This window comes from Danio aesculapii, chromosome 22 (assembly GCF_903798145.1).
Source record: "Danio aesculapii chromosome 22, fDanAes4.1, whole genome shotgun sequence".
NCBI classification, from domain to species: Eukaryota; Metazoa; Chordata; class Actinopteri; order Cypriniformes; family Danionidae; genus Danio; species Danio aesculapii.
Window position 1 is genome coordinate 32,611,680 of NC_079456.1, and position 12,939 is coordinate 32,624,618.

General features: G+C 38.2%; 1 protein-coding gene across 4 annotated transcripts in view; it reads left to right on the forward strand.

Annotated features, from left to right (window-relative positions):
- Positions 1 to 12,939, forward strand: part of si:ch211-126j24.1 (phosphofurin acidic cluster sorting protein 2) — a 124,076-nt gene that overhangs the window by 102,166 nt on the left and 8,971 nt on the right. For 2 of the 4 annotated variants that reach the window (XM_056447529.1, XM_056447530.1), the window contains exons 19-23: positions 2,286 to 2,318; positions 7,672 to 7,714; positions 8,301 to 8,343; positions 10,710 to 10,851; positions 12,244 to 12,467. In XM_056447529.1, coding sequence (XP_056303504.1) covers positions 2,286 to 2,318; positions 7,672 to 7,714; positions 8,301 to 8,343; positions 10,710 to 10,851; positions 12,244 to 12,467 — 485 coding nt within the window. The remainder of the gene's footprint in view (positions 1 to 2,285; positions 2,319 to 7,671; positions 7,715 to 8,300; positions 8,344 to 10,709; positions 10,852 to 12,243; positions 12,468 to 12,939) is intronic. The other 2 variants (XM_056447531.1, XM_056447532.1) reach the window with 1 other exon arrangement.

The window sequence follows — 12,939 nt, forward strand, 5'->3', positions numbered from 1 at the left end:
ACTATAGGTTGTGTTTGGGGAAGGGGGTGGGCGGGATGTCGGTCAGTCAGTCAGTCAGTTGAATGCGACCTCTAGTGGATTTGAGTGTGAACAGCAGTCGGGAATGGCACTCGTGAGAGAAATTTGAGATCTTAAAAAGTGTACACAGCAACCTCAATGGATTCGCGAAAACAAAAATGGCAAAAAAAAACAATCCCTCCTGGGACGTATTTGGCGCTCTCCAGAAATGTATACAGGGGTATGTATACTGTACATAATAAGCCTGGGTTGAGTTTTTCCCACTGTACACTTCTTGCTCCCAGTTGAACTCAACTTACATCAGTCAAACTAAAGAGATTTTAAAGAATGCTGAAAACCTGTAACCATTCTCTTCCAGAGTAGGAAAAACAAATACAATGGAAATCAATGGTTACAGTTTTCCAGCATTCTTCAAAATCTCTTCTTTTGTGTTCAACAGAAGAAAGTCACTCATAAAGGTTTGAAACAAGTAAAAGGTGATTAAATGAATCGTTTTTGGGTGAACTATCCCTTTAAGAAAGATTAATAAACTTCCTAATCTCAGATACTTGTTAAATTTAGGACATTTGAATGTAAAATAGATACTAATTTATTTAGTTTTTGGGGGGTGAAATGTGACATGGACATATTGAGTGAGATTCACTTTTACAATTATTCACAATTATTAGGTTATCATAACCATTATCATCAAATAGTCCGTAAAGAAGATCAAACAATAGCAGTGCTTATGCTGTTTATTATGGTGGCTTGAGTCTTCTGAGGCTATTTTTAAAGTGTATCTCCTCCCAAGCCTTTCAGGCTATATCCTTCAAACTTTTGTCAGACCTTCAAACTGGTCTGACTCGGGTTGCTATATCTTTCCTAACTGATCCGACTTTCGGTTTTCCAAAAAACGACCTAGAAAATTCCCAAAAGTCCCATTGACTTAACATTGGGTCAAACTTTGTGAGCTCATAACACTGCATCAGACTGTCCTACAGACTTAGGACTGAGCTCATTTAACTCAGTCTAGCCAGCAGCCAATCACCGATGACCTTTAAACTTACTAGCCATGACTATGACCAGCTATTCTGACACATGTTAATAGTTTTAACATCCTACTGACATGCTAATCTTGCTAGAAACATACTAGCAACATGCTAGTCATGCTAGCAAATGCTAATTCGTGTTAAAAACATGCTAATTCATGCTAGAAACAAGCTGATTCATGTTAGAATCGTGTTAACAACATGCTACTTCATGCTAGAATCATGTTAACAACATGTTAATTCATGCTAGAATAATGCTAGTTATATGCTTATACATGCTATCATGTTAAATCATGATAGAACCATGCTCACAACATGCTAATTCATGCTGGAAACATGCTAGTAACATGCCAATTCATGCCAGAATCATGTTAGTTACATACTAATCCATGCTAGAAACATGTTAACAACATGTTAAATCATGTTAGAATCATGTTGACAACATGCTAATTCATGTTGGAATCATGTTTGCAACATGCTAAGTCATGCTAGAATCAGGCTAGTTACATGTTAAGTCATGCTAGAATCATGCTAACAACATGCTAATTCATGTTGGAATCATGCTAACAACATGCTAATTCATGTTGGAAATATGCTAACGACATACTATTTCATGACAGAATCATGCTAACAACATGCTAATTTATGCTAGAATCAGGCTAGTTACATGCCAATTCATTCTAGAATCATGCTAACAACGTGCTAATTCATGTTGGAATCATGCTAACAACATGCTAATTTGTGTTAAAACATGCTAATTCAGGTTGGAACCATGCTAGCAACATGCTAATTCTTGCTAGAAACATGCTAACAACGTGCTAATTTATCTAGAAATATGCTAACAATATTGGAAATCATGATAGATTCATGCTAATAACGTTAATTTCTTAGTATCATGCTATTACCAACCTCAGACACAGATCAACTTTAAAGCTTTTTACTGGCTTGTTTCAGTCTTTAAAGTGGTTACATTGTTGACTACAGGGATCTTAAACATTCTTTTAGCCAACTTGATACTTTTTTAAACTCAAACTACTTCCAACAGGCTTTCTCAAGCCACCATAATGTTTGTCCTCAAAACTTATCATCTAGTTTTATTTCTGGGATTCTGTCACTGCTTTGCTTGATCTGCCTTTATTTTGTCGTTGAGAAGTGGACATGTGTGTGTTGAGGATGCCGCAGTAACTGTTATGCTTTGGGTTTTTCCCTCCTTTTTCTGTTTTTGTTTTTGCCTTCAAGGAAAAGAAGTTTGTATTTTGATTTTTACATCAGGTACCTAACCGTGTGTTTTTGGGTTACGTCAGTGTCTGCTGTGGTTTAAATCACTCATGCTTTCAGTGTGTTAACCTCACACACGCACACACACACACACACACACACACCTGTCCGCGTCAGTACTAGTTTCTGCTCACTGTGTGTTTTGTGTTTTCATAATGACGTCTTTTGTGTCTTTAACTCACTTTAGTTTGCTTTGAGTTTAACAGGTTTGGAAATAAGAGATGCTGACTAACTTCAGTTTAGCAGCGAAATGTGTTTGTGTTGATAAAAGTGTTGAGATATTCAGCTCTGAATGTGACGTGTTGAGGGATTTACTTTATAAATACATTATTAAAAATTAGATTACATTTCTAATTACTATGATGGAAATGTCATTTATTACTCAAAAAGAAATTTAGTTACTGTTTAAAATCCCTATAAAAGATGAGATGCTAACGGTCTAATCTGATTCAATGATCTATGCTAAGCTAAGCTAAAAGTGCTTCCGAAGACCCAGAGATCGGCTGAATGGATTAAAAAAGCTCAAACTCATCTTTTTAACTCTAGGAGAGGTGTAAAATGTTATTTACAAAAAAGTGGAGTGTTTCTTTAAAATTGAGAGGAAATTTTCCTTTTTGTTGTTCGTTGTTAGCTTTAGCATTTAATATAAACATAACATTGTTTCGTTAAACAATTTCAGAGAAGTTAAACACTGTATATATCAAAATAATGAGACTATATTTCATACCATATATTGAGTCATTTCTTTATTCATTGTTTATTGAGTATCTTAAGATGCTGATGGTCTAATCCGATTCAATGGTCTATGCTAAGCTAAGATAAAAGTGCTTCCGAAGACCTGAAGATTGGCTTAATGAATAAAAAAAAAAGCTAAAACGCATCTTTTAACTCTAGGAGAGGTGTAAAATGTTATTTACAAAAAAGTGGAGTGTTCCTTTGAATTTGAGAGGAAATTTGGACTTAAGCTTGTTAGCTATTAGCTTTAGCATTCAATATAAACATAACATTCTTTCGTTAAACATAATTTCAGAGACGTTAAACACTATATATACCAAAATAATGAGACTATATTTCATACCATATATTGAGTCATTTCTTAATTCATTGTTCATTAAGTTAATGGTCTAATCCGATTCAATGATCTATGCTAAACTAAGCTAAAAGGGCTCCCAAATACCGGGAGATCGGCTGAATGGATATAAAAAAAGCTAAAACTCATCTTTTAACTGTAGGAGATTACCGATGATTACTGGTGCTGTAGTAAACACTCTAGAATGTTCTGTCTGTCATGTTGCTTTCTGACAGGAGGCTGAGGCCTGTTTAACTGGTGTGGGCCAGCGAATAACTGAGGGGCTGCTCTTTCCCTTAATAAAGGCTAATCAGTGGTTGAATTACTTAACCTTAAACCACATATAGAGATTCGAGATTCGAACTCGCTCGGCCACGAGATTCGAACTTGCTCTGCTGTGAGCACTGTTGTTTTTTAATGGCGCACTGACCACGCTCTGAAACATGTGTAATGATATGCAGTGGTTTGTGGCCGAGGAACTGTACAAAAGTGTATGAAACAGTTCAGTGCCAGGCGTGCTGTACAGATAGTTCTACACGCTATTGCCACATTGTACAGTAAAATGCCCTGACGCAAAAACGAAAAGCTGCACTGAATGTTTTCTATAGTAAGCGCAGGTTTGTCACTTTTTTCAAAGGTTTTTAAATACATTATCAATTCTTTCGAAAAACGACAACGCTCATACAAATATCCATTTGGATATGAAAAAAACCTATGTATTTATAACCCTCTCAAGATGAAAAAACTCGTATATCTGTGCTTCCACGTCCATCCTTATTCTCATCAAGAGCACACAACGCTCCGTAAATTCTCTGAAACAGACAAACTCTGGAACATAACCTGCTCCAGAGATGGTTATCTTCAGTGAGTAAGTTGCAATGGCTATTTAGCATACCCCAAAAGTTACCTCCGTTTTTGGAACCAAAGCTGAGGTTATCCACTTACTCTTAAACTTACCCGGGTATGTCACATAACCTGCTTTCTGGATTACCCCCCAGGAACCTCTGACAAAAGCAAAATACCAAACAAACAGAGCAGACAATGGAACATGAACATCCGAATCCTGACAAAACTGTAACCACAGTAGACCAGTGCCAGAATCCGAATGCAAACCAAACCTGGCGCAGTAGGTAGTGCAGTCGCCTCACCGCAACAAGGTCGCTGGTTCGAGCCTCGGCTGTGTCAGTTGGCATTTCTGTGTGGAGTTTGCATGTTCTCCCTGCGTTTGCTTGGGTTTCCTCCGGGTGCTCCGGTTTCCCTCACAGTCCAAAGACATTCGGTTCAGGTGAATTGGGTAGGCTAAGTTGTCCTTATTGTATGTGTGTTTGAATGAGTGTGTATGGATGTTTCCCAGGGATGGGTTGCCGCTGGATGAGCATCCGCTGCATAAAACAAATGCTGGATAAGTTGGCAATTCATTCCGCTGTGGGGACCGCAGATTAATAAAGGGACTAAGTCGAAAAGAAAATGAATGAATGAATTTTTTGTTGTTAAATAAATTTGTATAACATTAAAATAAATATATACTTATTTTTAATACATTTTTATCATTCATTCATTAATTTTCTTTTCTGCTTAGTCCCTTTATTAATCCAGGGTCGCCACGGCGGAACGAACCACCAACTTATCCAGCACACATTTTACGGAGCACACGTTTTTACTTCCAACCGCAACCCATCTCTGGGAAACATCTATACACACTCATGCACACTCATACACTATGGACAATTTAGCCTACCCAATTCACCTGTACCACATGTCTTTGGACTGGTCATGTCTGCGGAGCACCCGGAGGAAACCCACGCGAATGCAGGGAGAATATGCAAACTCCACACAGAAACGCCAACTGACCCAGCCGAGGCTTGAACCAGCAACCTTCTTGCTGTGAGGCAACAGCACTACCTACTGCGCCACTGATCTGATTTATACAGAACTATTATTTACAATATTAAATGCTGTAAAAACTGTAACTAAATTACCTAAAAAAAACAGAACCAATTTAATTAAAGTAACTAGTTACTTAATAATTCATTACACCCAACGCTGCTTGAGGAACAATCTTCGAAGATTCATTCTATTAATAATTAAGTTGGCCAACATGTTCAGTTTCATGAACGTGCAAAAACATATCTGTACTTTTTATTTTTTTGAATGATTTGGGAATAAAGACACACAGAATAGCAGTTTTATTTTTGGCGGACTGTGCTAATAGTCTTATGAAAAATAATGTTGAATGTATGAATAAGTGAAGTACATCAAACATTGACACAAGCACACACACACACGCACACACACAGACTGAAAGATTAATCTGTGCCAGTATGCAGCTTAAGGATGAGCAGATACAAAAGGTCACACAGCCAATTATCTCTTTATATGAAGCAGAGGAAAACCGAGGAGGAGGATATGAAATATATAGATGAGACCACAAAGAGAAGTTCTAGTTGATGATTTGGTATCAGAAGTGGATTATATGAAAGGCAAAGGTCTCTAGATTACGCTAATTTTACCAAAATAAAAGATGATCATGCCTTGATTTTTAATGATTTAGTTAGTACAGTAAGATCTGACTTTGCTTAGACAAAAGTCTCGTCACTGAACAGAAATAATGTCCAGTATAGAATATAAAGTCATGCTGCAGTGGAAAAAGAATGAATATTGTGTCTGACTCCATCATGAGCTTGGAGGACTGCATCCATACATCTCTGCAATGACTCAAATCACTAATTAATAAAGTCAGTTGGAATGACAAAGAAAGCGTTCTTGCAGGACTCCCAGAGTCCCATCAAGATTATTTAGATTCATCTTCAATGCCTCTTCTTTCATCTTTCCCCAGACATGCTCAATAATGTACATGTCTGGTGACTGGGCTGGCCAATCCTGGAGCACCTTGACCTTCTTTGCTTTAAGGAACTTTGATGTGGAGGCTGAAGTATGAGAAGGACGCTTGTAATGTAATGGGCAGCACAAATGATACCTCAGGCTGTTGATGTTGCCATCCACTCTGCAGATCTCTCACACGCCCCCATACTGAATGTAACCCCAAACCATGATTTTTCCTTCACCAAACTTGACTGATTTCTGTGAGAATCTTGTATTTGTGATGACCTGCTGCCACTTTTCCAAATGATCAACTAGAAGTCACGTTATTATTTGTTGCTCTTACAACTGGCATCCACGACAAGAGTTTTGCCGGGTAGTGTAAAATTGTATGGATTATCTGTTTTTGTAATATAAAGCACACTCTTGCCTAAACACATGCACCGAAAGATTCAATCGCAAGTTCTTTTTTTTGTACATCCAATATCCTAAAAATCATTATAAACAAGGTGGTGGTGAGAAAAGACAAGTTGAGGAGGTGTACTGCATTCACCATCATAAATAAAAACCATCATGAAAAGACACACGTCGCTCAAATATTTGTGCAAAATAAGCATAATAATGTGTAGTAACATGCAGTCATAAACCCAATCACAACTCAGAAACAGTCATTTTGGTGGAAATGACACAATAAATGCTTGGAAATGTCTATTTGAATGACACTTGTCCTTTTCTTTTACTTCCAAACTGTAAACACAACAGTAGTTTACTATAAAATTCCGTTACATTTAAGTCTAAGGATGATGAAGATGAAGCCATTTCAGCAAGGCAGTGAGCCCAAACACAGCCACGGAAACGCTTAACTGCTTTCAGAAAAGAAAATAAAGCTGCAAGAATGGCCCAGCCAATACCCTGAACTCAACCCAATTGAAAACGAGGATACCTTTCACACCTGTGATACGTTTCTTTTGGTCCAAGGTTACAAATCACACATTGTAGCATTCCCAGCCATTTTGACCCGAACAAAAAGCAGTCACATGACAAAAGCTAGACGATTTTCCAGAACTGCTTTTTGATTGGTCGGAATTAACACACTGAAACTACTATATTCCCCGCCCCCTCTTTATGTTTCATTTGAGATTACGTCAAACATCCAATAAAAATGCACATTTCAAAGCATCTTTAAGAGGTTAAACTCTAGATTTGAGCACAGTATCGCCTCATAGCCACAGCCTTACACCTCCAGACCCGCAGAGGCTGTAAGAAGCGTCCCGTCATGGCATGAGTCTCCTCACCCTCACTCTTCCAGCTACGGGACAGCGCTGTGTGTGTGTGTGTGTGTGCGTGTGTCGGTCACAGCATTCTCACCCCACACACATCTCACAGCCCATCACCTGCTCAGAAACGCATACACACACACTAACACACGCTAACACTCATCTCTGCTTCACTCCACAGCCCTGATGAAGACTCCTGCCAGAAGTTCGTCCCGTTCATTGGGGTGAGAATTGTTTTTCTCTGCATTTGCTTCACTTTGCACATTTACACTGAAATAATGCACATTTTAAGAAATAATGAGTTTAAATGAAGTGAGTTTTTCCTTATAAAAAGCAAAATAATCTGCCAAAAGGGTTAGAAACATGATTTTTTTGTCAAAACAAAAAACAAGATTATATTTTTGACCCTATTAGCAGATTATTTGGTTTGATTTAAGGGAAAACTCACTTCATTTTGACTCATTATTACTGAAAACAAAACACAATTTTTAGCTCATCTAGAAAATGCTTCTTGATTTAAGAACTTTTAGATATTTGGACAAGAAACAAAACTAAATATCAGCTAGTTTTGTGTACAAATGTCTTTTTTCCTCAGTTCGACCAAATCTTATGTAAAGAAAAAAATGCTAGAAGTCACTAGCAGCCATTTCTGACATTTTGACAACAGAAGGTCACGCTGAGAGCATTGCATTGTGGTATACAGTATTGTACACAGTGTATACATTCCACTAAACTACACACTGCAGAGACATTAGCAATGATGATGAACTACCTTCAGTAATGCGGGATCTGGATGTGTTTTCCTTGCAGTTGGTGAAAGTGGGAATTGTGGAGCACAGCTTGTCCACTTCAGGTATGATCTACATTTAGTCAAGAGTTTTTTACTGTATGAAATACATGACTGCTATGGAGAGTCCTCATAATCCACCAATACCAATTACTGTGTGTGTGAGTATGTTTGTGTCATTGTTTTGGTGGTTAACAGGAACTGTTTTTGTATAATGACATGGGCATGAGGTAGTTGTACTCTATTAAGCTGGTTTATAATGTCCTTGTAACCCAAAATGCTTAATAATCATACTTAATTGGGTCTTTAAAAATCCAAATTTTGCCACAGGATTCCTGCGAGGGTTGGGATTAGGGGTAGGTATGATCTACATTTAGTCTAGAGTTTTTTTTATTGTTTAAAATACATTACGCCTATGGAGAGTCCTCATAAACCACCAATACCAACATTTGTGTGCATGTTTGTGTCTGTGCATATGTTTGTGTCATTGTTTTTTTTGGTTTACATGGACATTGTTTTTTATAATGAGATTGGTATGAGCTTGTTGTAAGTTGGTTTATGATGTCCTTGTAACCCAAAATGCTTAAAAATAATACTTAACGGGGTCTTTAGACATTAAAACTTTGCCACACTTTTCCTGTGAGGGTTGGGTTCAGGGATAGGTATGGGGTAGAGCCATATAATACGTTTTTTTACTGTATAGAATTCATTATGCCTATGAAGAGTCCTCATAAACCACCAATACCAACAATTGTGTGTGTGCCTATGTTTGTGTCATTGTTTGCTGATTTACAGTGACAGTTTTGTATAATGACTTGGGTATGAACTAGTTTTACTCTATTAAGCTGATTTATAATGTCCTTATAACTCAAAATGCTTAATTATTGTACTTAATCAGGTCTTTAGACACTAAACTTTGCCACACTTTTCCTGCGAGGGTTGGATTTAGGGGTAGAGCCATATAACAAGTGTTTTTACTATATAAAATACATTATGCCTATGGAGAGTCCTTATAAACCACCAATATTAACATTGTGTATGTTTGTGTACTGGTTTTGGTGGTTTACAGGGAAATTTTTATGTAAAAATGGGTATGAGCTAGTTGTACTTTATTAGACTGGTTTATTATGTCCTTGTAAATCAAAATGCTTAGTGATCATATTTAATAAGGTCTTTAGACATTAAAACTTTGCCACACTTTTCCTGTGAGGGTTGGGTTTTGGAGTAGGGATGGGGTAGAGTCATATAACAAATGTTTTTTATTGTATAAAATAAATTAATCTGTGGAGAGTCCTCAAAAATTCCCAAATCAACATGTGTCTGGTTTTGGTGGTTTACAGGGACCATTTTATGTATGATGACATGGTCATGAGGTAGTTGTACGCTATTAGGCTGGTTTATGACGTCTTCGGAGCTCAAAATGCTTAAAAATCCTACTTAATAGATCTTTAGACATTAAAATGTTACCACAGCATTCCTGTGAGTGTTTGGTTTAGGGATAGAGCCATATATTAAGTGTTTTTTTACTGTATAAAATACATTACGCCTATAAAGAGTCCTCATAAATCACCGATATTAACATGCGTGTATGTTTGTACAACAATTTTGGTGATTTACAGGGACAATTTTATGTATAATGACACGGAAGTGAGCTAGTTGTACTCTTTTAAGCTGGTTTATGATGTCTTTGTTACTCAAAATGCTTAATTATCATACTTAATGGGGTCTTTGGGCTATAAAATGTTGCCACACTTTTTCTGTGAAGGTTGGGTTTGGGGGTAGAGCCATATAATAAGTGTTTTTACAGTATAAAATAAATACATTATGCAAATGGAGAGTCCCCATAAACCACCAATACCAACAGGTGTGTGGGGATACCTTGTATTTCTTACATTGTGAGGACCAAATGTCGCCATAAGTATAGCAAAAGCATTACATTTTGAGCTCGTGGACATTTTTGGTCCCCATGAGACAAACAGCTCATAAATCACACAGAATGAATATTTAAAATATGTAAAACTGCAGATTGTTTGCTGTGAAGGTTGGGTTTAAGTGGAGAGGAGAGAATATACTGTAGAAGCATCATTATGTCTATGGGAAGTACCCATAAAGATAGCTGTACAAGTGTGTGCGTGTGCGCGTGCGTGTGTGTGTGTGTGTGTGTGTGTGTTAGGGTTAAGGTTAGGGCTAGGGTTAGGACACAAATGTGTATAATGATATGGGTTTTACACAGATATTATAACCTGATGGTCAACTATGAGTACGTTGCTGATGTCCCCATTTCTGAAAAAGCATATAAATCATACAGAATTTCGATTTTTTCTTCAGAAATTAAAAATTCACAATTTTCTGTGAGGGTTATGGTTTATGAATAGGGTATAGGCAATGTCCTGATATTTCACAAAAACAAACCCGTGTGTGTGTGTTTACAGTGGACTCTGATGACGCAGTGATGGTGGGCAGCGTGAACATGCTCTCCTCACCTCCAGCTCAGACGGGAACACCGTACGGGAAAGACATGACCTCGACACCTCCGTCATCACCCTCCGTTTCTGCCAGTCTGTCTGGAGCAGGGTACAAGAAAACACCCCAGTATACTCCACAAATACACCCCAGTATACTCCACAAATACACCCCAGTATACTCCACAAATACACCCCAGTATACTCCACAAATACACCTCAGTATACTCCACAAATACACCCCAGTATACTCCACAAATACACCTCAGTATACTCCACAAATACACCTCAGTATACTCCACAAATACACCTCAGTATACTCCACAAATACACCCCAGTATACTCCACAAATACACCTCAGTATACTCCACAAATACACCCCAGTATACTCCACAAATACACCTCAGTATACTCCACAAATACACCTCAGTATACTCCACAAATACACCCCAGTATACTCCACAAATACACCTCAGTATACTCCACAAATACACCTCAGTATACTCCACAAATACACCCCAGTATACTCCACAAATACACCTCAGTGTACTCCACAAATACAGCTCAGTATACTCCACAAATACTACTCAGTATACTCCACAAATACACCCCAGTATACTCCACAAATACACCTCAGTATACTCCACAAATACACCTCAGTATACTCCACAAATACACCCCAGTATACTCCACAAATACACCTCAGTATACTCCACAAATACACCTCAGTATACTCCACAAATACACCTCAGTATACTCCACAAATACACCCCAGTATACTCCACAAATACACCTCAGTATACTCCACAAATACACCTCAGTATACTCCACAAATACACCCCAGTATACTCCACAAATACACCTCAGTATACTCCACAAATACACCCCAGTATACTCCACAAATACACCCCAGTATACTCCACAAATACACCTCAGTATACTCCACAAATACTACTCAGTATACTCCACAAATACACCCCAGTATACTCCACAAATACACCTCAGTATACTCCACAAATACACCTCAGTATACTCCACAAATACACCTCAGTCTACTCCACAAATACACCTCAGTATACACCACAAATACACCTCAGTATACTCCACATATACACCTCAGTATACTCCACAAATACACCTCAGTATACTCCACAAATACACCCCAGTATACTCCACAAATACACCCCAGTATACTCCACAAATACACACCTGTGTACTCCACAAATACACCCCAGTATACTCCACAAATACACCCCAGTATACTCCACAAATACACCTCAGTATACTCCACAAATACACCCCAGTATACTCCACAAATACACCCCAGTATACTCCACAAATACACCCCAGTATACTCCACAAAAACACCCCAGTATACTCCACAAATACACCTCAGTATACTCCACAAATACACCCCAGTGGACTCCACAAATACACCCCAGTATACACAACAAAAGCAATATATTTGTGTTTCTCAAACATACATCTGTGTGTGTGTGTACAGTTCTCCAGGCACCGGCGGTGAGGTGATGGGTCTCCAGGTAGACTACTGGACGTTGCAGGGCACAGAGAAGAAGAAAGAAGGTGAAAAGCGAGACGTGGGGATTAAAAACACCCTGAAGAGTAACTTCCGCTCACTGCAGGTTTCTCGAATCCCCAACGGAGGAGAGCCGACGCCTCCACCCGGCATGGCCATGACCGTCGTGATGAAGGAAAAGAACAAGAAAGGTGTGATGTAGAGCTGCTTAATTATCCTCGTCTGGATCTACTATCAATCTCAATTCTAAATGATTGTGATTTACATATGTTTACATAAGAATAATAATAATATTTCAAATTTACGTTTGTGGATCACAGTGGTACATTCAGTCCTGCTTTTAATTTTAATCAAATTAAAATGAACTCGTCTTATTTTTATGTCTTATGTCTTATTTTTAGTGCTTGTTATGAACAATGAGTCAGTGCACTTCATGTTCCGCCCTCAAAAACTTTCATCGAAATGACTTTTCTTCACTTCTGGTCACATGGAATGCCTTTAGGGCAGGGCTATTAGTCATTTAGGGTGGGGCTATTAGTGATTTAGGGTGGGCCTTTCAGTCATTTAGGACGGGGCTATTAGTGATTTAGGGTGGGCTTATCAGTCATTTAGGGCGGGGCTATCAGTCTTTTTGGGCAGGACTATCAGGGTGGGGCTATCATT